Source organism: Apus apus, chromosome 4, assembly GCF_020740795.1.
Source record: "Apus apus isolate bApuApu2 chromosome 4, bApuApu2.pri.cur, whole genome shotgun sequence".
Classification (NCBI taxonomy): domain Eukaryota; kingdom Metazoa; phylum Chordata; class Aves; order Apodiformes; family Apodidae; genus Apus; species Apus apus.
In genome coordinates, this window is record NC_067285.1 from 3,309,377 (window position 1) to 3,337,062 (window position 27,686).

The window sequence follows — 27,686 nt, forward strand, 5'->3', positions numbered from 1 at the left end:
ACTGGATGTAGCTTCAGGACCATGTAGACATGCCCCACGGGGAGAAGGAAGAGAGAATTACACAATTGTTGACTTTCTTCCTTTTCCTGTCTTTTTTCCCTTTTATTATTTTGTTGTTTCTGCTGCCTCCTGCCCCTCTAACCCCTGTCTTCCTCTGCTGCCTCACATGTCCTCTGCACAAAGCACCGTCTCTAGCACAGAGCTGTGCAATGCCAGTGAAATGCACTCAGCCTGGCACAGCCTCCTCTCAAACAGCCCATTTAGGCACCTGTTTCAGTACCAGGTGGACCAGTGATTACACTCCAGTCTGACCCTTTTTCTTGGGACAGACCTTCTAGACTGCCTGTCTTGCTGAAGTGAACCTGCAGCACCAACAGGCATGGACCTTCTGCATGAAGGCAGCCTGCTACATCAGATCCCATGAATGAGTTTGGGCTGGAATTTCCCCTTTCCATCAGGAACCTGCCAGCAGCACTCAAGAGCAGCAGGCTGTTCTCTAACCAGGAATCTCTGTTCTCTGCACCTGAGCCCCAGCTACTGCTCTCAGCAGTCTTGCTGGGTCAGCCCTCAGCCCTCAAGAGACTTTGTCATGAACAGCTTTCTTCTACCCCTGCCAGGCTTCCCAACAAGAACAACTTCAAGCAAAGTGCTTTTAGCCATCTTACTTCAGAAACATGCTGTTCCATTTTCTGCAGCTTTGACCTCACCCAAAAGCTGGGGTGGGTGTAAGGGGTGTTGCTTGGAGCCAGCCCCCATGGAAGGCAGGAAAGGACACCCAACCTTAAGGCCCTGCTCTGCCTCCTTTTCCAGAAGATGCAACAGAACTGATACTTCTAAAGCCTGTCCTCTTGCATCCTTTCACAAGGTGCCTTTGTACTGCATCAAAAAGATCAGGTCCTTCTAGAGACAGATCTAAGGATGCACTTGTAAAACCATGTTCAAAGTGTCAGGGCAGAAGCTGCTACAAACTGGGGTTTTCTGGCTAAAAAAGCAGCATTCAGTATCTCACCTCCTCAAAACAAGCAGCTTAAAGAGTTAACTCACTACTTGTGTGTAAATATGGAGATGTAAAAAAACCCCAAAACAGAAATACACACATGTAAAAACTGTTAATACCCATACATAGTGTGGTTTATACTGTTACTATACAATAATGAACCACATTTATTTGTAGAAAAACATTAAGACACAAGATATTTTATTTTTGAAATCTAAATAATACTTCTTTCTGAAAAGCCAAGTCTCACCTGCTGAGATGAAGGCTACACTACAGAATTTGTTCCATCCCCCACTGCCTTTCAAATAGTTTTAATTCTGTTTGGCAGTTTGCTTCTCTGAGGAGTGTCATGACAGCCATAGCCAATAAGAACAAGGCAGACTGCTGCATGAGCTTATATTTAATAAATAAATTTTTAATTTAAAAATATGCTCTCATTTATTCACAGTTTCAAGTCTGAAAAACATAATACTATTCTCAGCCAATTCAAACCCAGCTAAACCCCATTCAATTGCTGGGGTAAATAACATCCCAGGGATGGCTGGTATTGGCAGGAGTCTTGCATCCAAGCTAGAAAGGCACACGTTTTTGTGTAGGACAGCACCTAATGCAGGTGCTGTGTCCCTGTGTCCAGGTATTCCACAGAAATCTCCTCGTACAACTCGGGTTCATGTTTTTGGTTCAGCTGTTCTGACAAAGCCTTGCTTACAAAATACATTCCATTCAATGCCAAACCAGAGTGACTGTGATATTACAATTGTATGCCAAACATTTGTGTCACCGCAAAGCCCACTCTCTAGAAGACAAAAACAGTGAATTTCTCCAACATGAACTGTTACATGTACATCCAGAACCCCCATCTGGCATTTCCAGCAAAGAAAGGCTGGTAACCTTGAGAGAGGATAAGAGGGAATTCCTACTCTTTCCCTGATGCACAACGTAACAACCTCAGTGATATTATCACCTGCAATAAGCACAATGATCACATGGGAAAAAAACCCCTGATCCCATGCACAGCAAGGCACTTTCTGATGTTTTGGAGCATCTCAGTCACTGGGTTCCTCCACTGCTGGCCTCAGGATTTTGGGCCAGCTGGTCCAGTAAATTTGAGATGACCTCAGTTCGTTCCAGCAGCGTCAGGCTTTTGTTGGCAGTCGCACGCAGCAGCAGGGAGTAAACTTGCTTGTTGGTTTTAAGAACACCCTCTTCTTCATTAACACCCCTATAAAAAGAAAACAGATGATAAAAGCTATTAACCTGACCACAATATTGTCCTCTGCAAATTATGAAACCAGTTATTAACCACCAACATTGATGACTAACCCTGTGAAACCACAAGGCTCATGTCCTGCTTTGGGTCTCTTATCACCCTAGTCCCATCTGACTGCAGTCACAGCCTCTGTTTATACTGCAGGAGGAATAAGGTGTTGCCACTTTTTATTCAGCTCCAGTCTGGCTATTTTATTAACTCATCATCCCAAGTCACATCGTAAACCCTCTAAATCCAGGTCTCCAAGCCAAAATTCTAAGTCAGTGTCTGATCTGATCATGCCAAACACAAGACATTTGAGACCCTAGGGAGACACAGGTTGGCTCCCGTGCCATTACCTGCTGTTAGCTCTCCCCTCTAAACCACCCAGGCATCACTGTCCCCTTCAAGCCTGAAGCCCATAAGCTGGCCTCATTCTCTCAGGGTCCACATATCAAAGCTGTTCCCATGCACCTCTGCACAAAAGAGGTGTTCCTCTTTTCCCAGTCTGCAGGCTCAGCTCCCTCCAGTTTTCTCCACTTGACAAATATTGTTGATCACACACATGCTGCTTTTCTGCTTCCACACTGTCACCCCTTTCTCTTTGCCACCCTCCTCTGCTACCTTTCATGTCCAAGACTAATAAATAACTGACCCAAACTAGGAAAAACAAAAATACTGCCACTGATACTATAAATAAAGTGGGTATGTGTGCAAGTAGCAGACTAATTGCAAATGCTCTGGGAATTACCAAGAAATAGTGAAGCAAATTAAACTCGTAACACTTGGCAGAAATCACACAGGTTTATTTGTTACACAGTGAACAGGTAGCCACTGAAAAAGCCACTGAAATGGAAGGTATTCCCAGGATCAGTTACAAGAATCCCCAGAATAAAGTATTACTTTCAGTTACTACTTTGCTCTGATTTACACAGCCAAGGTCAGTTCTACGTATTCATTTAACTTTCAGAAGGTAAAACTCTGATTTCATCCAGTTTTATTGCTTATCTCCAAGTTTCACTATTTCCTGTTCTCTGCCAAAGTGCATCTGAGACCCTGAAACAGCATTTGTGAGCTCCAAGTTCCTCCCTTTTCAGCCTGTTATTAAAGCAGAAGGCAGACCTCACTTTCTCCTGCACAGCAGCACTGAGTAAGCGTGCACAGAACATGCACAAGGCACTAAAAGGGCTAAGCAAAAGGCAGTTTTCAGCTCAGACTCAATCCACCATTGTTTAAACCAAGAGTTACTTTGTTACACTTATCCATATTATGAGATAACAGAATTTAAACCATTTACTCCGTTACTTAGGAAATCCACTTGGTTACATACGAATTGTACTTCAACCTCTGCATGTCACATATTCAGATCGCCACCTTGTGGAAGCTCTTTTTCAGAGAGTGAAAGCACCCAGCGCTGCACCTAAACCACTGCTAAGAGAGCACACGGGCTTCTTTCCATGCTTCAGACAACTCCCTGTGCAGAATGAATTCATTTCACAGTTTACTTTTATCAAAATAGCACTTGCATCAGCAGCGCTTCAATCTGAAAAACTATTAACACAATTTCCAACAATAAAGGAATTCTCTAGAACTATATCCTAGAACTAATGCCACCTTTTCATAGAGTAACTTTATATAACACTAGAAACAGCACAGTGTGCTGCTGTAGCTTCTGCAATCAACACATTTGCTGCGGAGAGAATAAAAGGCATTATCTGAATCCCAAACGCAACAACATAACATTCAAATCTAACCAACAGAAGCAACAGTGATGCAAGAAATTACCCTGCCACACCTAATCCCAACAACACTTCAAGGTCAACACAAGAAGAAGCTTCATTTGTTCTGCAACCCACTGGCAAAACAGATTGTTTCCTCACTGCACTCAACCAGGCATCAGAAAAATCTTTTATACCAATGAGCATCCTTCTCCCCATATACATCCCTCTCTATTTACAGCATTACTGATGTGCCTACATTTATTCTGAAGTATTTTGCTTGCTAAACTATGCTGTCTCTGATGTACTTTATCATCAAGGTAGATCAAAAGATCCACCAACTTTGAGTGCTCTGTCACTGACTGATGTTAGTTGAGATAAAAGACACCACGCACAGGTACCTCATTCCCTGAGCAATGAGACAGTATGCCAGCAAAATTATGGCAGTCCAAGTTAAACTGCTTTGTGTGTGAGTATCTATGAAGGACACAAGATTTATTTCCTCTAAAGGGTAAGTTAGGTATCACAGAGCATAATATAGCATCAGTGATTCCTAACTGAACCACACATTTCAGACTGCGATTACAAACTTCTTTTCCTATCTGAATCCAGCCATTCCAGTCTGACTTCTGTCCTTGCTCAGTTCTGGATTGTTGTCAGGAAAGGGGAGAGAAAAAAGCTACCTAGACATTCAGTAAAGATGTATCTTGGTTATTCCCTCAGTTACACACAAAACCACAGAAAACATGCAAAGTTTAGAAGGTCAAGGTGTATCTCTGCTCCTTCTCCACGCAGAACACTCGCCTCTGTGAAGGAATAAATATCACACCTTCTTGCATGTTTGTATGGATTTATGGACAAGAATCACATTTACACACACACATCAGGGTTCAACTTACCCAATTTTTTTTTTGGTTGAAGTTAATAATTTAATGGACTGAAGGAGAAGGAATGACATTCTGGCCTCAAAAATACTAAGCAGTTTCGATACTTCTTCTTTGTTAAGGCCAGCAGAGGAATCATTAGGTGACATATTCTCAGCAGTACTTTTATCCTTGCTTATCTACAAGAAGAGAAAACCAGAAAACATTTCACTCAGCTCCACCAGTGAAATGCACTTCAGATGAGTCAGAGAGCCACACTGGCAGGTCAGCTTACTCATTACAGGGGTGGTACCAACACCACAATTGCTGTTAACACCCTCTTTATGATGCCTCAGTATATCCCTATGTGCACACATCCACACTGCACACTGCTTATGTTGACTGCCTGTGCTGTACATACCAGTGGAGTATTTAGTTATAAAAAGATCAGGAAAATGCAGCCTTGATTACTCAATCTGTTGCTCAGATTGTCAGCAAGGGATGAACATGTCAGCATATACTGCATATAATTATTTCTTGAGGCAGTAGGACTCTTAACACTGGCTGCAGATAACCTTCCATGTTCTAATATTTCAATATTAAATATACTACATAGAAAATTCCCATTTATATTGCACAGACATTGTCAAGTTCTCAAAGAAGACAGAACCCCAGTCAGTCAGGTCCATATACAAACATGCTTTAATCCATCTCCAGATAAAAGGTTTGTTCTATAGTGATTGTTTGATCCACTTGTATGTAAAGGCAAGCAGTGAACTGCAGGAAGTTCAAGCCCTCTCCACACTATTTAAGCAAATGTACTGAGAAATAGCCAAGCAGTATCTTAATTGCCAATTTTATGTGAGTGCAAGAGATACAAGGGAGCAGATCATCAGACCACTTGACTTTCATTTACCTGTTCCCTTTCAGCCACAAGCTCTTTTCTGATGAGCTGGAAAGCACCCTTGGTTTTCACCATTATATCTAGGGCCCCACACAAAGTCTTTAATTTCCCAGCACTGCTGTTTTGACCTGAAAAAAAAAAAACAACAACAAAAGACCAACAAGAAGTAAACATGAAGGACCCAAATAGCTTATGTTAAGGCTTGCACTTCTTCCATCCAAAGATTTCAAGAGTTCTCAAGAGAAAAAGCAAGTACTGTCCTAGTCAACTGAAAATTAGTGAGATGAGAATGTTTTCTCTTTTGAAGAGAATTCTATTTTGAGCAGCAGGTTACTCCTACTCTTGTATACAAAGTTACCTAAAAGTGACATGAATTAGGCAATGGCAGTTTAGAAAGCCATTGTATTCAGACAAGAGTGAGACTTACTGGCCATCTGGAATTCTGCAAAGGCCACTCTTTCCAGCTGCACACGAAGGAGCTCACAGGGTGCATCCCTCAGGAGCTGGAAGAGCCGAACTGCTTTGCTGTAATGGAGATCAGCAAGAATCCGGTGCTGCTTCCTCAAATGCTCATCACCAACCTGCACTCAAAGCAGGGTACACAGTGAATGCCAGGCAGTTTGTTCAGGAGGTAACTAACCAACCACTGGAAAACACTGCTTGTGGACCACACCAGGTACCAACAATCACTCTCCAGCTCATTTCATAATGGTTCTTCTAAATGGCTGCACATTTCTAACATCCATCACTGGCCTGCCATCTTTGAAGCTCTTGTAACTTCATAGCTAATGCTAACCAAGTCACAGGCAGCAGAACTAAGTTAATCAAGTAACAGTAATTTGAAAAAAATAAATAAATCAGAAAGCAAGATATAAGTCTACACTAAGACTTTATTAAATCATACAGTAATGTTCCAGAAGAAGGCTGTCTGCTTAAGTACCAGAAGAGTGGCAAGGAAGCAAAACCAAATCAAAGGAAACACATCATCAATGGCTTTTGTTATGAGAGCATGGAACTACTTAGAATAGAGAGAACCATAAAGCTCAATACACTGAATAAAGGACAGACTGTTCTTAAAAGTAACATTATATTTCACAATGATTTGCAAATAAACCAGCTCACATTTCCTTGGTTAAATAATAAGTATATCTCAACTACAGGCAGAAGGATGAACACTAATCTCCACACACACTGGACACGTTAGACATGGAACCTACAGAGAAGACCACAACTGTCTGTGCTAATACCTGGTTTCTCAAGCAACTGTGGTACATGGAAGCCAGTCTGTGGTGGATGGTTGCAGCCCGGTACTGGCAGAGGGGCTGTCGGGCAGACACTGTATCAACATCACAGTATTTCAAGGACTTCATCATGGCTTCACTAACTTCCTTCTCTATCTACAAAACAGAACAGAAGGATGAAGTGTGCTCACTTTGAAACCAGAGCACCAGAATGTCCAAGTGTCAAGGTTAAATCTCCATTTGTGGCACAGTCTTTTCATTAAGCAAAACCTTATACTGCAAGTGACTAAACATTTTATGGTTTGTTAGATTGAAGAGCTTTTGTGAAGTCGATCTTATGAAGATTTACAAGTTATTCCACTATTTGTTTTGCTCAGTGTTTAGTTTTTCAGGAAAACAACAGCTTATATTGCCAGATGTTGTCCCAAATGCTCTTGATTACCTGTTCCTGAGCCTTTCGAGACAGTGGAGCATAATCCTGCTGCAGAGTTGCCATAGTGAAGTATGTAGTAGACAGCTCCCAGTTGACTGAGTCCCAAACAGCTGGATGCACATCTCTCTTACCTAGTGACCTTAATGCCTTCAGGTAGTAGTCAATAGCCTACAGATTATAAAATAACACACATAACATGGTTACTGCTTTACTCATTCTCAAGGAAGCATGCCAACATCATCTGTCTGAGCCTTCCTCAGTATTTTCCTTACACTCATTTTGGTCACGACTTTAATCCTGGCCACACATTTCTATCTCCCCTGTGTGCAGCACTGCAGTCTGTGAAACATCAGAGTCCAAATGTCACAGCACTTCATCTGTCAGAGCAATGGAATCAAACCTCACCAAAAAACCTGAAGCCTGAATACTGAAACATACAGCAAGGATTAGGAGAATCACAGAATTAGACTGGTTTGGGTGGGAAGGGACCTTAAAGATCATCTAGTTCCAACCCCCTTGCATGGGCAGGGACACCTCCCTCTAGACCAGGTTGCTCCAGCCCCATTCAACCTGCCCTTCAACACTGCCAGGGATGGGGCAGCCACACCTTCTCTGGGCAACCTGGGCCAGGGTCTCACCACCCTCATAGTGAAGAATTTCTTCCTAATGTCCAACCTGTATCTCCCCTCTTCCAGCTTAAAACCATTACTCCTCATCCCTTCACCACAGACCCTTGTCAAAAGTCCCTCCCCAGCTTTCCTGTAGGCCCTCAAGTTATCACATCTACACCTACAGATATTTACAAATATGGTGAAGGGCATGTAAGGGTACAGGCCATTCTAAAACCAGCATGAAGTTACCTTATTGTAATAAAGGGCCTCTTCTGGGGAAAACTCTCTTTTGAAGTCCCCTTCAGCTGCACAATGTGCTTGGGCACAAATTCGCATCAGTCTTCCCGTGTTGCACAGCAGGAGAGCAGCATTGGTTGCATCATCAATTGACTCAAAATTCTGAATTCCTTCTTCAAAGCAAGAGAAGCTTTTCTTCCAGAGCTGCTGCTCTGTCGTTGAGACAGTTTTACTCACTAGGGTAAAATACAACACTTACCATCTCAGTCAAGTCATGAAAGATAATTAACAAACATTTCTATCGTCATCTTATGCTCCTTAATGACCTTTCAAAATGTACAGGTGGTAAATTATTCTGAAGTATGCCAATTTGTCCAATTAATGGAAAGTACTCTTAAAAAAACCACCTCAAACATGAAAATCTTAGTATCTGAAGTGCACTATTGCATATACTATACTTTCAAAAGAATTGTGATAACATGATACACAAAAAATAGGGGAAATTAACAAGATAAAACACCCTTTTTTTCTTACATTAAGGGATATTGCCATTATTTCTATAAGCTAACACTATGAAATAAATAAAAAGTGACTTTTCACAGACAAGTGAAATTCAGTGTTTGAGCTCTGACTTCAGACCTCCAAAGGTCCAACAGTGTTTGGGAGATTGGAGCTGTTTACACTGAACCACTAGCACCTAATTTGTTCTAGGTTATATACTACTTATATATACTTGTAGACAAGACATTACTGGGTTTTTGTTTTGGAAAGCAAAACAACCAACAACAACAAACACCTTATCTTCAAAGAAGTTTAGGTAACCTCCATCTCCTCAAAAAAAACCCCAACCCCTCCAAAAATGAACCAGAAGCAAAGCTTCAAAAGATTTATTTGCCAAAAAACTCAGACTGACCTCACTGAAACTATCTGTATGCTTAAATTAAGCTTTCACTTGTTCCTGCTAGGCTAACCAAACACACCAAGGATGTAACATGCCCTCCCTTTTATAGCAGAGTTGGTTTGCAGTTTCCATCATGTTTTTTGAGGGCACTCAGCAAACTTTCAAAGAATTTCTTCAAAGCTACAGACTCCCTTCTTCAGTTTAGACTCAATTAAGTTCACTGTACAAGCCACAGTAATGTAGACAATGATACAGACATTAAAGTTACACAGCATCCACTACAGAAAAGTATTTACCACAAAGTTCTTTAAATATCTTCTTTATAATAAGAAATACTCAACATTTCTTGCACTAATTAGTGAACATGATCAGTACAGCTCCATGCAACATAAGAAGTGAAGAATACTTGCCCACTCTCTCAGTCTGCACAGCAGCAGCCTGGTTCATGTAAAACACTCCAATCTCATTCCTGATATTCCCCATCCTCTTTAGTACCTGGATATGCTGCTCTGGATTTTGGTTTTTTAAATTACTGAAAAGTAAAATTTCATAAGCTGCTTCATAACATTTACAGCTGACAGAAAGTTGGCATTCCAAGTCTGTAGACAAGTCAGTAGCCCAGGCAAACACTAGAAAACAAAAAGCAAAGCCTGCATGTCAAACAGACAAACTGAAATCTGCACTGGCCATCATTTTGGGCACTCTCTTCTAGACAAAGTGTAAGATTCATGTCAGAAAAAAAACCACAATTACTACAGATAAGCACAATTTACCCATTACTTAAACAATTACTGTTAACTGACACCTTCAGGCATGTCATACAGCATCTCCTTACATTTGACAGGCACAAGAAGCTTTCTCTGAAGAAAGCAGAACTGAAGTGTTATCAACCCTGCTCCAGAAGTGACACTAGTACATGGTTTTGAGAAAGCACAATGAAATTACTTCTGCCTGTCACAGAACCAAATTATAGCAGTTATCTTGTGTCAGTATCATACCTTGGCACCTGGATTCTCTATGAAGACTGTGTAGTATTTCCTGATCTTCTTTTGTCTGGTAATTGTATTCTTCAAGATATGCTGCTCTGTTGTTTGCATTCTGAGCAAGCATTAACTGGATATCTCCACAAAGGGTTAAACACTGACAAAGAAACACTAATACTTCAGGAAGCATGTTGGCACAGAGACAACAGTAGGTATCTGTCAGGAAAAAAAAAAATCCCAAGGATGAGTGAGGGAGAAAGAAAAGAATTAAATGACAAAAGGTTTGACATAGAGAGACAATATAATTCGTTTTTACATTACTTGTCAGACATCCTCTGTATGCAGCCAACACATGTTCTTCTGAAAAGAACTAACCTATTTTAAAGTCCTAGTTGCTCTCTGTGGCTGACAGCTGCAAAAGTGCAACTATGTTGTTCAAGAAGAGGAGTGCATCTGGTAATTACAAGTACTAATCTCAGATTTTACTAAAGGGAAACTGACTTTCTAGAAATTAACTCAAGTGAGACATAGCCTGAAAACTTAATTTCCAAAAGGTACAGTTTGAACTTGATTCTCAAGGCTTTAGAAGACTGAAAGCTGAAAAATACTTTTAAGTTATTCATAAGCATGTTTATGCTTTATGTTAAGATCAAGAGTTCCTGCTTTGTAAGCCTCCCTCCCTGCCCCAAGCCCTACCAATGTGGAAGCACAATAGCAGTGCTACAGCACTAAGCTAATGGCATTTTCCAGTTTGTTATTCTCATTCTTGTAGTATATTCTAAATTGCCCAATTTTACTTCCTTCATTTTCCTCAGTAGTACCTGAAGATGTAATTCATTATAGAGGAATATCCAATTCATATATATATATAGATATATCCATGTATGTTTTTAAATTGAAACTAGAATCACCAGGTGTTTCCAGGGAGAAACCATCTGCTTGCAGCAATAGCACCGAGACCACCAAATACTATCTTGGTCCTGGCAGCAGGACTGACTGGCCCAACCTCAGTGCTCTTAGGCTTCAAATCTGCACTTGAAGTTCCCCACTTGTCAAAACAGGAGCACCTTTCTGCCAGAGATAAGAGTTATTCTTGCTGCAGACTTCCCTCCGGAATAACGAGCTAGACAGTTTAACTCAACACGTGGTTATCAGACTTGTCACTGCCTGCCACTGGGATAAATCATGCACCAGAGAAGTATTTGGTATCATGAAAGGTACAGACAGGTAATGGCACAGGTGACAAATATATCCCAGCAACTTACCATGGCACTGCAAAGCCAGCTTGATGTACCGCAGCGCTCTCCCGTATTTCTGCAGGATCATGGCAGCATCAGAGAGGACGTAGTAAGCCTTTGATGATTTCAGAATGAGCTGGAGCTTCATTTTATATTGCCATGATCCAGGAATCATTCCTGACTGACTGGAATGCTTACCCTTCTGAAATGAGCCCACTGTAATATGAACAGAACCTCATCAGTAAATCTCCTCTCCAGAACATATGCCAGAGGTTGGACACCACTTCATCAGCAGACAGACAGGATGTAAATTGCCTTATTACAGCTCTGTACAAGTAGTTATGTCAACTTGTCTGCCACTACATTCTTCATCTGCAAAATGGACCTGACACTTGGAACTTTTCCACGTACTCCACCTGATAGTGAGATGCTGGAGAACAGCAAGCACAGTGAGGATGCAGCCAACCTCTCCTGCTTTAAACAGCTCTTGAAACAGGTGCAGTGGGCAAGATTATTCCCTTAGGTAGCAGTAGAAGAGCACCAAAAATCCACAGGCATAATTTGTCATGGTCTCCACCAAATTCTGGAGATATACATGCTCTGTTTCTGTATCAACAGTCCCAAAGTGAGAAAGCTTCCATTTGCAGCTCTAGCCCCCAGCACAGAAAAAACTAGATAACCTGGCCCTTCCCACTCAGCATATCATGAAGGTTCCTTCTTTGGTTATGGAACCAGGAAGAACAGGCCACTGACTTCAGGTATGCCAAAGGACAGAATTTTGTCCTGACAAGATCTGCAGAGTAATGAGTCTCTTGCTTCCAAGGAGCACATACAAGGCCTGACTCCCAAGCCCACTCTTTGGTAACTTCTAGAAGAACTATGGGTTTGCTCTAGGAGAAAGACAGTAACACCTCATGCAGTTCAAGACAATCCACACATGCTGTATCTTACACTATTAAGAAGTTCTCTTCAAGGTAGAAATTAAAAAAGAACACTTGCCCTTTCTATGTGTATGTAAGAAGACACACAGAGAAACTACATAATTTGCATCAGAAAACAAACCCTCATACTGGAGAAGGAAAAGTTTCTCCCTTATATTTAAACTATTTTTCTCTAGGTTGAATTAAATCCTGATGACAAACAAGCAGCACTGTTGCTACTTCAGGAAGAACTTCAGCACAGATCCAGAAATAAAGTTTTTTTTTTCTTAAGATCTGTGCAGTATTTACCTCCCTCATCCCCCAGGAAACACTTGTTTCTAAACAGAAAAAGTTCACATGCAAACATTGTTCTTGCCAGCTGGCAAGCAGCTGCAGTGTCATCAGTTCCAGACTCTCAAGGCCAAAGCAGAGCCTGGCTACAGGAGAGCTGCCATCAGCACACTCTGCTTACTGAGCTGGCCTGACCTGAGGAAAATTCCTTGGTAGATCTTGGGAACACTTAAGTCTCACAGTCCACATGAACAGCACTGTGCAGAATACATGCAAGCACAATGCCATTTTCTGATGGAGGTATTAAATTCTGTGGTCACATATCTGATAAAAACTAAAAAGTCCTCGTACGCCTGGTCTAGTGGGAGATGTCCCTGCTCATAGCAGAGAGGTTGAATCCTGATGATCTTTAAGGTCCCTTCCAACCTTCACCATTCTCTGATTCTATGGTCTCCAGGTCATTGACATTCAAGAGTAAATTGTAAAATTGGAAGGGAAACATGAGAACACTTAAATGAATAAAGAAAAACTGAACTACCTTATTACTTAAGACATTTTCAAAGGGGAAAAGAAGGAGAAAGGGAAGAATGAGGAGTTGTAAAAATAGGCAAGACTCAGATTTCTTTCTGGATTATGCTTATATTGCTTCTCACCCTGCAGATAACTCTACTACTCTCAGAAGGGAAATCTTTCCTATGCCATTTCATGGCACTCCAGAGAAAAATAAAGTAGACATACTATAATCTGAAACTTGGGGAGTTTGAGCAACCAAAACATCCTTATTTCCTGCTTCCTTCCACAATTGTGGAGTTATGAGAAAGAAGACAAAATCCCCATCAACATCTTACATGCAGCCCAGCAGCAAGCATCACACAGGAGAAAACCTGCTGGAAGTGGAAGTTCTTTCACAGAGCTTCAAAGTACCAAAGCAAGAATGAAGGCCAATTTAAAAGCAATCCACACAACTTGCAGTGCCCCACACATAAATCAAACTACTAAGCCATCACAGAAGTCTTTGCAAACCACATCTAAGTAAGGCCCAGTAGTTTTATGTGCTTACTAATAGAAGATGCTTTGATATGCAAAATATCCCAAATGAGATGATCTTTTCATATTTAAAAAGGAACAGACTGTTCTCCCATTTTCAGTAAACTACTTTTGCTTATGCAAAAGTGTAATTAGTGACTTATAAGTACACTGTTTTGACAAGCAAAATAAAGTAGCAGCAGTTCCTCTTAGCACTGGAAAAGGTCTTATTTGCACAATCATACAACTTACTTTTGTCTAAAAATAATGCCATCTGGTTTTCCAGACACTCAGGACCACCACTGGTGGATTCATCTTCATATTTCAATGGGATTGGTGTGCTGGGGTCAGCTGCAGGAAGGTCACCCTCTTTTTTAATGCTGCTGTCAACAGATTTCAAGCCCTGCATGAAGAAGAAATAATTTAATTCACCTTGAAAGTCATATTTAGCAAACAGAAGACACCAAGGATTGGGTACTAGATGAAAGATGATTAAACTTGCCTCTAGGACATAGTTGAGCACCAGCCTGCAGCGCTCCTCGGTGCCATGGCAGACAGGGAATGCACAGCTGGGCTTGAGGAGGGAAGGAAGAGAATAATCCATGTGAAATGTCACAATTACTGACATAAATAGAACATCTGAACTGTTCATGAAGAAGCATCACAGTATTTCTTTCCTTTATCTCACTGAGTAATTCATATACCTGGCCATCTACACTTGGTCTCTCCTGACAATGCAAAGAGAGCAAGACATGAGATGACCCTATTCCTTAACAGCCACTACAAAAGCATCCACAGATGGTCTGCATGGCAGGCCCAGGAAGATAAGCAGATTCAATTTTTTCAGCCTATATATCAGAGTTGCACTTTCATTACCTCTGAACAACTCAACACCTTGGGGTTTTTTTTGGGAGTTGGTAATTTTGTTTTCTTCTGAGGTAGAACAGAAGGGGAAAAAGAAAGGAAACAGTATTCTGCACCTCTACCAATTGCATTTTAGGCTGATGGACCTGGAAGCATTAGCAATTGAGGGCAGGGAGAGTTACATTTTTTTTAGGGAATCTTTTGCTTTGCTACTCAGCACAGATGTTAGAAAAAAGGTTTCACTTTTGACCAGAGAGCCATTTCACAGTCATAGCCCTAAATAGGGAAGATGAGTAAAACATCAGAAGAGAAGCACAATGCTATGATTAGCTTCTTCATTCATCTTCCCAGTTTTTCATCTATTTTGTTACAGTAATAATGCACAGAAATGAAGGTAGCAGTATTAAACCTGCTGCTGATTTGCTTATGAAGCAAACGTTATGTCAATGGAGTTTCAGGAATACTATGGGTATGCACCCACGTGTCCCCTTAGACACAACAGGCACACATGTGCAGAGCAAGACTTCCATCTCTGAAAATTAGCAACAACCAACATTTCAAAGAAATCAAACTGCTGTATTCTGACCAGTTACCCTGCAATGACAAATCAAAGAGGGAAACCAAAGACTGACCCTCTGGATATGAAGTAGCTAGTGCTCACAGAAAAAAAAAAAAAAAAAAAATTACTGTTACTTCAGAAAAAACAATACTGAGACAGCCTAGGTATCCACATAAACTTGTGGTTAGCTACATCTCTCCCACATGTCCACAGCTGAAAATCTCTGTTGCTGTGATGGGAATAAGTTTTCTGTAGCCAGCTGTGCAGAATCAAACCATGAAGGCCAAGTACAAGGCAGGGGAAAAATCTCCATTCAACCTGCTATGCTGTAAAATTCAAAGACCTCACATTTTAAGAACAGCTCCAGAAAAGTTTCCTTCCTCACTACTTCATGCTTCAGTTCACCTGAAACAATGTTAGACTAAGACAAAACTAACACAACTGAATTTCAGTAACAAACCTTACTACATCAACTGAAGCTTTCAATAAAACCCTTAAAAAAATCCACAACTTACACGTATTCGATGGACAGACTTGTATTTCTCTGGTACTGACAACTCTCCAACAGATTTGATTATAGCCACTGCTTTGTTGTCATCTGGTGGATCAGAACTGTTACTGAAAGAGCCATTTTCATCACTGTCTGGCATTTCTTCCTCTTCTTCACTGTAACTTTCATCAGAATTTCCATTTATTGGGAAGTCTGTACTGTCTTCTTTTTTAGGTTCATCCAACTGAAAAAGCTCTGATAACATGTAGTTTGCTGAAGCAATTATCTTTTTAAATAAGAGAAAGAAAAATAGTGACTTACTTTCAAGTTACATTTTTCTTTTGAGAGGCAACATCAATTTGTCTTAGAATAAGGACTAAACAGCACATGGAAGTACATATTTGGTAACCTGCAAAGAAAGCCTGTATACACTCTCTCTCTGACCTGATGTTTGAGCACTGAGTTTTTAACAATATTTAAGAACTAAATCACTGCAAATTTAAGTTGTAACTTATGTGTGTATGTGTTTGCAACCCCTGCAGTCAGCTTTGCTCACACCTGCTTTCACACCCCACCTTACAAGGTCTTCACTTCTTAGTTTGCAATGGAGGTAATAAAAATAAAATCGGGAATATAGGCCACTACAGCCCAAGGCAGCTTTGTTTTTTTTTTTCTTAAATCAAAAACAAATAAGCTCTTGATCATGCCATTTACCTATTTTGAGGTCCACCCTAATTTTTAAGAGCTTCTAGTAGGATTTGGAGAGCTTTCCACAACTTCAGAAGCAATCTACAAGGTACTTATTGAGTTACCATACACCACGTCCTCTCTTGCAATCCATTTCAAATACAAATCAGATTTTTCTCATCACATTTTTGGGATCAATTTTCAACTGAAACCCCCTTACATGTAAATTAAGTTATACTTTGTATTGGATTTCAATTTCAGTAAAGATACTTTTTTTTGAAATTTAGAACGTGTTGCCTACAAACAGTAAGACAGTCATGTTGCCATGTCATTGTACCATAGCCTGCATAACTAGCTCCTGCCCAATCAACTTCCAAGCCTCCTGCACTAATCCCAGTTTACTTTTTTTGGTTAAACACACTGACACTCCCATGTATCATTCTGAACATATACATGTCTCAGCTTAAGACACAGAAGAGATTGTGAATAGAGCTGGTCAAAATCCCAAGGAGAAGGCAGCCCACTCCATTATCTCCTGCAACTACAAAGAAGCTACCACATCTGGCAGCTGTAATACTTAAGACACACACACCTTTACCACCCTCAACTTTAAGAAATTACTTGTGTTTCAGAGCAGTTAGATCCTTGATTTTCTTAGAAAAGAACCAGAACCAACAATCTGGAAGAAAGGAGGTCAATACAGCTTCACCTCCTTTTCATTACTTTTCTTGCTGCTTCTGAAGGTGCAGAGCATCTCAAGGTACCAATGGATGATGGTCTAAACAAGAGATCAAGAGTTTGAGGTTCTTCTCCTGACTTTCCCATGTGCCACAGAATAGGCAAGGTTACAAGGGACCCCTGCAGACTGTCTAGCCCAACCTCCTTGCTCAAAGCATGTTGCTGAGGACCAGGTGCAGGCAGGCTTCAGTCACCTTCACAGTGTGTTTTTTTTTCTTATATTCACATTTTATGAGGTCTATCCAAGATCTGCTTCAGTGTCTCTACTGCTTCCAAACACAAAAGGGCTCTTCAGGAAGCAGAGCAAAAGAACAAACATAATTACAAGCTCCTCTTTAGAACAGGACAGAAGATGGTGCAGTGGTGAGGACCAGTGAAGGCTACAAATAAACAAGTCTAGAGTTTCTTTAAACATAAATCAATTTCTAAGTTTATAAATACTTAAATTCTTTCTCTTCAGAGGAAGAAGTACCACACAAAATAACCAGGTGCATTATGACAGCAGCATTTCCCTTATATTCACACAAAGCTACCAGAAAACACAGAATTCTTACTTGAGGATGTCTGCCGTTGTCCAATAACTTCAGGCAATTAAGGAGCAATGTTCTGATAGTGCCATAGTGTTTCTTGTTCTGGTTTTTCTTCAGCATCATATTGCAAGCAACTCTAAAAGAAAGTGGAATAAAATAGTAAACCCCTGAATAATTTCCTTGTGTTAGAAGAAAAAAGCTTTAACTAATACTCCAGCAAACGTGTATCTCCCAAGCTTTATGGTTGGTCTAGGAGACTTACTCAGCAAGAGTGGTGTTTTACGTGAAGAAATGGTGAAAAGGAGATAGTCTGTTTTGGTTTAGAGGGACTCAGTCCTACCACACTTATTTGTAAGAGATTATTTTCATTTCATGCAGTTTCATTTCATCGTAATTTTCTCTGTATTCTTAACACCTACAATTGCATCAAGAACTAAGTACTACAACAAAAAAGACAGTAACTCACTTATATAGAAGAATTGCCACTGGCATTGTAAAAGGGTTTTGGTATTTGTCTTCTGTCTCTTCACACAGGGTGGTTAGGTCATAGAGCTTTACTATATCACTCCCACTTGCTGAAAAACAAGACCTTTCATTAATCAACATAACATTAAAATACATATTTGCCAATTGATCTAAATCTACTTACCTTTAAATAACCAATAAGTATGTCCTTCTTTGGTGCAATTTGATTTCAGAAAAGATAAGATATTTTGAGCAATATCTTTTATCACTTTGGTAGAAAAATTAGAGTTTTCCAAATTGGGAATATCTTCAGTCTTGATCATTTCATATTTCTGCAAGAAATATATATTAAAACTCAAGATTAGGAGAGTTTTCTTGCCACCTACCCTCCCAAAAATCTATACATCAGTGTGCCTATCACCTGCTAAAAGAAACAAAGACTACTATTATGAAACAGTGTCATGATAAATTAATTTTTATTATGTACTTTAAAAGCAAGCACATCTTGACTACACCAGTCAATAAAAACTTTTAAGATAACACATTTCTATTACAAATATAGTGAAATAAACGGAGAATAAAAGGTGGAAAAACAAGGTGAAGGTGCAACATCTAACTATTCTTTCAATGAAACCTAGTCAGCCTAGTACCTAGCACAGAGTGGGTAGCATATAGCTGCTGACAAGAGAAACTCAGCTGGTCTGTCTGGTCTACTGTAAAACAGTTAATACAAACAGAAGCTTTAAAAGCATCTCTCTTGGGAAAGGAACACTACAGATTTTTAGGATGCAAGAAGCTGGTGTATTTCTGCTGCTACATTTTTTTATTTTTGCCTTCCTTCATATATTGGGGGAAGAAGAAATCTTGCATGCATGGAAGGGAGAAAAAAAAAAAGAGAACACTATTTTTGGATAACTCTTGCAAGCTGTGTAGATACTTCTCATTCTGCAATACAGGATCTTTGTCAGAACAGTACAATAAGAAAGAGATGTGTTACGACTGGAGCAATTTCAGAAACTGAAGACAGATGAACTAGGCATAACACACAGAGCCACACTTACCTGAACAATTCCATTAACATGAAAGCACATCACAAGCTCTGGTACATTGCATATTAAGTTGTCCAACCAATAGTCAATCCCTGTTAGCACATTTATTGGCTTGTTGTTATCCCTAAAACCAAACATTTCTAGTGTTAGTTACTTCTTTTAGTTGTTTACTTTTCAGAAAACAACATGTATATCTAAAATGGAATTAGATGTAAGTCACCTAAGAGTGGATAGATACTGTGAAAAATTATTTTTTAATTGCTAATGAATTGCTATATTTCATGGAGGCAAAAAAGGAGTTCTATCAAACAAAACAGATGTACTGATCTCTCCAACGGAATACACGCATATTCCCTCATCAAATTTGCATTTTGGCCCACACTTATACTGAAACTTTAACAAGCTTCAGATATCACATTATTACTAAGATAACAAGAACTTAGTAAGTTTTAAAGAAATAGCAGTAACAGCTGCAGCTAATTATAGTGCAGCCTTTCTCCCAGACATTCTAAAATCGAGTGATCAACTGTTAGTGAACAGTAAGACAGTGAGAACTTAGAACTACTATAGTCACAAGTGTTAAGTACTTAATGAAGTGCACAACTAGCAGTTATGGAAATGCAGAATCCCAGTAAGAGAAGTATTACTGCCCTCTGTTGTAAAAACAGCAATGGAATGAAAAGAAGGACTAGATAAACAGAAGTGTTTTAACACTCAACACTCACACTGAAGTCAAAAAAGGCTGCAAACCACCAGTAGTTTAAAATACAGATTTAGTTACAGAGCCAGAAAAAGCAGCAGATCATCTCAAGTCCCAGTGCAGTGGCATGGCCCTGGGGCTGTTTCTGTTTTCCAGCACTTTACAATCCCATCACTATTTAGCTCTAAACACAAATTGTATTTTAAAAAAACCTGAGAGTTTATCAAACCAAACACAGACAGCTAACCAGCACAGCACAGCAACAGCACAGCAACAAGTCAGTCAAGGCTGGGATATTTGTCTCAACTTCAAAACTCACCTGAGACGCAAGCTCACAGCAGGGTACCTGCCACCTCCAAATATAGGCATATTTGATCCTACTAACATGTGGATATCTTCAAAGGTCCACAGGATATTACGAACAAAATCATTTTTAAGTCCCTCCATTAAGAGAAAAAAAAAAAAAAGGAAAAAAGTAAAAGGTCTATAAATCACTGTTATTAAAAAGGCTCCGTGACATTCTGCAGAATTATGAGAAAGCAAGAAGCAAAAGCAGCAAATAAAAGACAGCACAGGATGAACTATGCTAGGCATTCACATTAACTCAAAAGACTGAGACCACAGGTGCCACAAAAGCTACTTCTACAGGGGACTTCAGTATTTTTCTCTTGGTTCCAATTTAGACCAAATTTTAAGTGGATTAAATTGTGGGTTGAGTGTTTGGGCTCAGGTTTCACATATAGCATACCTGACTGTTCTCCCCGTCATTGAACAAAGTGGTCAGGTTTTGTTCTTTGGGGGCTGAGGCCACATGCCCCACTATATATGAGGGTTCAAGAGGCACACTGCCCTGTGAAAAGCACAAGGATAAGGAGTGATTCTGCTGCTGAGGTAAAGTTAGGCCACTACAAAATAAATAAATCTGAACAACAACAGTATAGAAGGGAAAAAACTTTACCTCTAACGTCTTTAAATATGTATTAAACTACAGAAAGCCTTTAATCAGTGACTAGAAGGCTTCTTTTATATAGCCAGCATCAAAATGTTGTACTTGATGTTGTCATAGGCTTTGGAAAGAAATTCCAAAGAAATCTCTTTATTACCCCAGCATCATCACCAGATGATCAGTCTCCAGAACATAAATCCTCTATCCTGATGTCTCATTTATAAATCAAAAAAATGACACTGTACAAAAAACACAACAGCTTCTTTATGATAGACAGTCTGCTGTGCTTGGCAACAGTTTCCCAGGAAGGTGGAAGACAGAAGTAGACCTTTTTCTAAAAGCATTCAAGTACTGAAGTATTTCTCCACTTTAGAATATTATTGCACCACAACACATGCAGTTACTATTTTATGGATAATGTAGGTTAGAGCCTTCTTAAGTTACCTGATCATTGGCACACCAGCTGGTAATACTGTCTAAGCATAACTGTAGCATCATTATTCTATTAATGTAGACTGAACACATCAGATCTTTCAACCTCTCAAAAATTAACTCAATTCCTGTATTCTATTACTCAAAAAAACAAAGGAATTAACAGTTTTTTAGACAAAAGCTTTGCCATCAACTGAAAGCCTGGATTAGAGCCTAATACTAATCAACATTGTTGCATAATTACTATAAACATCTCTCTCTTCCACTTGTGTAACCTCATAGCAAGCATTTGTAAATGTTGCTTAACTGTTTTGCAAACTTTCTGAATAGATCTGCATTTCCCTCTTCACCTAATAAATTCAAGGCCACAACAGATTTATTTTAGTTGCAGATTTAAAAAGAAAAGTCAAAAACCTTAGGCTTCCATACACATCTTCTGAATACCACATTTTCCTCCTTTCAGGTAGAGTCAATGATGACTACTCCTAGCCAGATGTTTTGTTTTTCAAAAATGCCCAGATAAAGATGCATGTAGTATTACTGTGATAGAAATAAAATCATTTCTGAAATCTGGAGCTCTGAAACACTGGCATGCACTAAACAACATGTACTGGCAAGTCCTAATGCCTTTGTTCATTTCTTTCAGCAAAATAATACAGCAGCAGCAGCACCTTTGAAAACCTTTCAATATATATGGCTCTACCAAAACTAAGGTGTGCTTTAAAACATGATATACACTAACCTGGTTAGAAGCACCTGGATCTTCAGATAAGGAAGAAGGCATTTCAAAAGGAGCTGGCCAGGAGGCCCTTCCTGCTTCATCACTCTCACCTGAAACAGGACCCTCCTGGTGCTGTTTTGAAGTGGAAGGAACAGGCTGAGCAGCCCCATCACCATTAATGCTGACAAAACAACATGAAACGTTTCAGTCAACAATATGCAAACAGATCTATTTTAGAACCGTTTTATTTGATGCACTGTTCTCAAAGAATGACTTTGCTAACAGGACTAAAAGACTGCTGTATTGACAAGCTGTTCATTAATCAAACTCTTACAAAATTACAGCAGATGTCACAATTTGCCTTGTGGATTTGAAGTTGTTCATCCCTCAAACCCAGAAATACTAAGAAAGGCAGTTAATTAAGTCATACTGTTTATTTTATTCTTTCATACTTTAATTTTACTTTAAAATACTTGAACTTCTGTTTAAAAATTTACTCGTTTCCTGATCTCAACCCTCAATTTTCTCTGTATAATTAAGACAGACCATAATGGAATTTTGACATTTACTTCAAAGACCAAAAATCAGGTAAAAGTAAGTGATGTATAAATCAAGATTCATGCAGACATAAGGTTACCTGTAATACAAAAATTTAGAAAGTATAGCCTTCTGGTACCAATGTTCTTTACTCTTCTTTTTTCGTTGCCACTTCTGATCAATCAGCCTTTGATAAAATTCTTTCAGCCATGTCCAGTCCCCTGTCTAGGCAGTATCATAAATATGAAATTAATATCAAGAAGCATCTCCAAAGTAAACCAACTGCCTTATTAACTTACAAATTCTCATCCACAACAACAAAAGAAATGCAGAAAGCAACTTAGAATCAGAGAATGGTGAAGGTTGGAAGGGACCTTAAAGCTCAGGTTCCAACCCCCCCTGCTATGAGCAGGGACACCTCCCACGAGACCAGGCTGCACAAATCTCATCCAACCTGGCCTTGAATACCCCAGGGATGGGGCTTCCACAACCTCCCTGGGCAACCTGTTCCAGCACCTTCCTACCCTCATGGTGAAGAACTTGTTCCTGAAGTCTAATCTAAATCTCCCCTCTTTCAGTTTAAAACCAGTACCCCTTGTCCTTTCATTCTGCCCTCTCTGGTGAAAAGCCCCTCCCCAGCTTTCCTGGAGCCCCTTCAGGCACTGGAAGGTGCTCTAAGGTTTCCCTGGAGCCTTCTCTTCTCCAGGCTGAAAAACCCCAACTCTTGCAGCCTGTCTTCATAACAAAGCTGCTCCAGCCCTTTGATCATCTTCATGGCCCTTCAAGCTGAAGTCTTGAACTAGTCATTTACTGACAAGGTATCTTCTAGAAAAACCATGATCTTGCTGAAAAGTTACTTCATTAGAAAGTCAAATACATGGCAAGAGGTTATACAGTAACAAATATTTATCAATAATAAAATAGTACAGCAATACTGAAGTAATTACAGGCAAGTGAGACATGGAATTTTAATCTTACAATACCATAAATATAGGACATCAGATAGTTATTGCTGCAGAAGACAGCACCTTTTCTACTTGCATGCTTCTCAGGAGATTTTGATACACTACTGTTGGCTACACTATTCTTGAACTAATTCATTTGGATCATATGACACACTTAACAGACAACAAATGATTAACCTGAGATGATCTCATGAAGAGTTCTTGAATATCCAGCTCATCTAACAAAAGCGTCCGGCCGATGCGATGCACCGCCATGCTGACGTGTGACTTGCTGTAAGGGATCTTCAGAAGCTTCTTGATATTCTTGCAGGAGAGAAGAGAACAGAGATTACATGCCACAGAATGACATGGCATTGTAAGACAATTGTCAGGAAAGAATAAGCTGCCAACATTGGAGAGGCACAGGCAGGCCACTAAAGCCTTTTGTGCCAGTGGTTTTAAGGGGGCCGTTCCACAAGAAGTTATGTTTGTTGAGGGAGGACAGAACTGGAATTACAGTGATGAAGAGACCAAGCAGCCACTATAAACCACAGACATCGTTTAAACATCTTCTCTCTTTGGATCATCACAACCAGGTATTATCAAAAGTGACCAAAAAATGCACGTGGATAGTTTGGATTTTAAAAGCTTTATCTTCACCACAGGAACAGCAACACTTTGTCAGATATCTAGAGGAATCTGGACAGGGATCTAAGTCTGAATAAAAAAATCTGAAACACAGACAGTAAACGTATGTCTCCTCTTCTGAATAGCCTCATCAGAATTCTACAGCTATTACCAGCACCAAAATAGCTGGCAAAAAAAAATCAGAGGAAAGCAGAAGACTGCAGTGGGGCTCTCTCTTCTAGATAACAATAGAAAAAAGTAATCTTGAGAATGATCATTTACATCAAAATAATAAATTTCCAACACAGAAGACAACTACATTGCAAGAGTGATGTGGTGTATTCACCAAACAACATATTTTACCTGAAGAATATTTGTAGAAATCCACAGGAAATATAATTTTATCTCTATATTTCTTATTCAGTGACAACAACTCCCTCAAATGTCAGGGCAAAAGTTAGGTGATGTCTGTGTTTCACTAGGGGATCTTCACTTTTCATCAAGGGACACAACGATGACAAGAGCCAGGACAGTATCTTAAAATAACATTTACACAAGTTTGAATAATAGAACTCAGAAACTTGAGCATACCTCTGAATCAGACACAACATCAACATCATTTCCAACCGAGTCGATGAAGTCATATGCCATCCCAAAGCTAGTCAGAAAAGATTACAAGTTAAGACAGATGCAGTGTGACAGTGAAGAGAGAGCTCTTTTTTCTCCAAGCCTTATTAAATCTTTGCAAGCATTTTCTTCCTCAAAAGAAAAATCTAGCTAAACATTACCACATGTAACAACAATCCGAAGTTCATTAACAAAATCACTTTGACATTGCACAAGTATTCCAAAGACATCCTTGGAAGTGCTCAGATCCAATTTAAAGATGTCCTAAAAGGTATTTTAAATTTTGTTGAAATCAAGAAAATTAAAACGATTTAATTTTTTTCTTAAGACAGCTATGGGAGAAAGAACTAAAAAATAGATTTGTTTTTTTAAAAACTAAAAAGAACAGTTTTTCAAAGAGTTTCTCTTTAAGGAATTAAGCACATGAAATTCTTTCATCTTACCAGCTGTCATTTCATTTTACTACTTATTTCCTTGTTTCCTAAAACTGACCTACATGTTTTGACAAACACATCCTTATAGCTTCATCTAGTCTCATTAAGGCATCTTTAAATTACAAGCTATTAAGAGTATTTCAACGTACAGAACATTCTTTCCAATTAAACCAGATGTTTCTATAACCCCAACAAATACATGATATGCAAGTGTCTGAAGTTACACCTGGGATTGTCTTTTAAATACTGACTCTACAGATGGAGAGATAAAACTGCCAGCCTCTATTTGACAAACATAGTATCTAAAATAAACAGTAAACATTCATAAAACACTGAGAAACACGTTACTCTGCTCAAAAAATTATTTCCTAAAACAGATTAGGAGGACTTAAACCCAGGCCCTCCACAAACTGTTACGTTTCACTAACTAGTTGACTTGGTGTGAATGTGCTTGCTCAATACAGGATTTATAAACACACTGAACTCAACACATCCAACTATTTCACAAACATCCATACTGAAATGTAACACTGCTGTTTGGTTTTGCCCCTTACTCTACCTTCTGTGCTCACTCTTGATGTGACTATTACATTTATTTTGCCTTTCGTTAGCCAGGCCCAGCTTCTGAAGACCCAGAAGAGCTATAAATTGGCTCTGCCACTTCCAAGGGGAGCCACATTTGTTCTATTTTCAGCTGTTATCAAAAGCAGAACAGCTGGCTGAACCAGTCTAGTTTGATTTTGGCCAACTGACAACAGGCAACCAGTCAGTTTGACAGTCTCAGGTAAGGCGTCAACATGCACTTAATAATAATCAACAGCATTATTAATAATTTACAAATAAGACAAGGTTGTATAGCATACAGGCAAGAACTAAGCATTAAAAAGTAGAGGGAGAACAGTTAAGAAAAAGCATTAGCTAGTTGCCATGGTAAAGTCTGTACTTTATACTTTGAATTACATAGGGTCCAAGTTCACTATTAGAATGATTCATATAGGTCTGAAAAAGACTAGAGCCTGTTGTTATTTACCTTGAAAACGGTTTGCTTTTTTTGTTGTTGCCAAGAATGGTGGTCCCTGCTGGTCCCAGCTTGGCGCTCTCTCGTAACCAGTTGGCAGGAGGAAGCTTCAGGTCGGTTTTCTCCTGCAGACGGGCAAAGGCTGCCTGCGGGGGGGCAGAGGAGTACTTCACCACAGCACTGCTCTTCACTTCATTGCCTCCAAGAAACAACACCGCCCCCTGGTTCCGAAGAGAAATCAGGCTTGAATTTCATGGAATCACAGAACTGTCAGAGCTGGAAGGGACCTCTAGACATCATCTAGTCCAGCTCCTCTGCTAAAGCAGGATCCCCTGGAGCACATTCCACAGGGCTGCATCCAGGGGGGTCTGGAATATCTCCAGAGAAGGGGACTCCACAGCCTCCCTGGGCAGCCTGTCCCAGGGCTCTGTCACCCTCACCATAAAGAAGTTTCTCCTCATATTCCACTTGCACTTCCCATGTTCCAGCTTGTGCCCGTTGCCCCTCATTCTGTCCCTGGGCACTGCTGAGCAGAGTCTGGCTCCATCCTCCTGCACCCACCCTGAGACACTTGTAGGCATTGATAAGGTGTCCCCTCAGCCTTCTCTTCTCCAGGCTGGACAGTCCCAGCTCTCTCAGCCTTTCCTCATCAGGGAGATGCTCCAATTCCCCAGCCATCTTTGTTGGCTCCCCTGGACTCTCTCCAGCAGCTCCCTGTCTCTCTTGAACTGGGGAGCCCAGAACCGAACCCAGCTCTCCAGATGTGGCCTCACCAGGGCAGCAAGTTCAATGCTCAGACATGCTCTACGATGGGCTGTTTTTAATGCTGAGAGACCAGAGCCCGAGTCCTGCATTCAACTTACAACTTTCTCCTGCACATGCTCAGGAGTATCGCTCTGATCCCAGCACCTGCACCAAGCAAAGCTCCACTTCACGATTCATCAGGCTAAAGCGCTGGGAAGGCCAGCTCCCCAGGGAACCTGAAGTTACTCAGAAAAGCCAGAGGTAAAACAGAATTCCTGCTAACGCTTTGTGAAAGTGCTCCCTAAGAAACACCGAGATTCAAGCCAAACGCCTTCCTAGCTACCCCAAGAATTAAGCCTTACAGCTGCGTGTTTACGTTCAAACACAGCCAAACCCGCAGCTGTCACGCCTGTTTGTGCTCAGCGCTTTGAACCGACACAGGCGAAGGGAAAAACAGCTCCACAGGACACGCTTTATGCAAACACAGGGCAGCGCGCCGCGCCCCCAGCACCGCCACCGGAACGCCGCGCGCAATTACAGCTCAGCCATAATTACCACCTCCCCTGCCGCGCTCCCGCCCCTGACAACGGCCCTCCCCGCCTCGCCAGGCCGGAGGGAGCCCTGCGAGGCATCGCTGCCGGCATCCCCGCGGGCCCTGCTGGCCGCCCCCGCCCGCCGGGCCCCTCGCCGCCGCTACCTGCTTGGGCTCCTCCGCCTCTCCCCGCAGCGGGGCAGCCGCCCCGAGGCCGCAGAGCTGCTCCATGGCGGGGGGTGCGGGGGTCAGGCCCGGGGTGCGGGGCCCGAGGTGCGGGGCTCGGGCCCGGGGTGCGGGGGGGACCGGCCGGAGCCGCCGCTTCTCGCGAGGCTTTCCGCGAAGGCGCCGGGGGCGGGAAAAGGAGGGAGGTGGACCAATGGGAGAGGGCGGGAGGCGGGGTTTGGGGGAGGCGGGAAAGGAGGGAGCG

At 40.8% G+C, this 27,686-nt stretch overlaps 2 protein-coding genes across 3 annotated transcripts in view; one reads left to right on the plus strand and one right to left on the minus strand.

Moving 5' to 3' along the window:
* Window positions 1-22,468, plus strand: part of UROS (uroporphyrinogen III synthase) — a 41,533-nt gene extending 19,065 nt beyond the window's left edge. Inside the window, exon 10 of the mRNA XM_051618035.1 lies at window positions 21,719-22,468. Within this exon, the coding sequence (XP_051473995.1) occupies window positions 21,719-21,784 (66 nt within the window). The 3' untranslated portion in view covers window positions 21,785-22,468. The remainder of the gene's footprint in view (window positions 1-21,718) is intronic.
* EDRF1 (erythroid differentiation regulatory factor 1) lies at window positions 1,380-27,540 on the minus strand. 2 transcript variants are annotated; one of them, XM_051618019.1, is made up of 25 exons: window positions 27,422-27,540; window positions 25,993-26,201; window positions 24,493-24,559; window positions 23,473-23,598; window positions 22,431-22,555; window positions 21,815-21,974; window positions 20,443-20,544; window positions 20,014-20,135; window positions 19,007-19,118; window positions 18,130-18,277; window positions 17,947-18,055; window positions 17,505-17,616; window positions 15,551-15,811; window positions 14,115-14,186; window positions 13,865-14,015; window positions 11,403-11,591; window positions 10,153-10,353; window positions 9,565-9,783; window positions 8,266-8,489; window positions 7,415-7,573; window positions 6,979-7,128; window positions 6,159-6,312; window positions 5,744-5,859; window positions 4,864-5,027; window positions 1,380-2,219 (listed from the first exon to the last, which is right to left on the minus strand). In XM_051618019.1, the coding sequence occupies exons 1-25, from the start codon at window positions 27,485-27,487 to the stop codon at window positions 2,048-2,050; spliced, it is 3,690 nt and encodes a 1,229-aa protein (XP_051473979.1). In that variant the 5' UTR covers window positions 27,488-27,540; the 3' UTR covers window positions 1,380-2,047. The 2 variants fall into 2 exon arrangements, with proteins under 2 accessions (XP_051473979.1, XP_051473980.1); XM_051618020.1 differs by lacking the exon at window positions 20,443-20,544.
* Window positions 27,541-27,686: the final 146 nt, after the last annotated feature.

What these genes read in the sequence shown, in the direction of transcription:
- EDRF1 (XM_051618019.1), bottom strand. Translation starts at nt 27,487, where the DNA reads ATGGAGCAGCTCTGCGGCCTCGGGGCGGCTGCCCCGCTGCGGGGAGAG. An exon ending in TGCTCAACTATGTCCTAGAG is followed by an intron (nt 14,016 to 14,114) that starts GCAAGTTTAATC and finishes TTCTTCATGCAG; the next exon opens with GGCTTGAAATCTGTTGACAG. An exon ending in GCTGGCTTTGCAGTGCCATG is followed by an intron (nt 10,354 to 11,402) that starts GTAAGTTGCTGG and finishes TTTTCCTGACAG; the next exon opens with ATACCTACTGTTGTCTCTGT.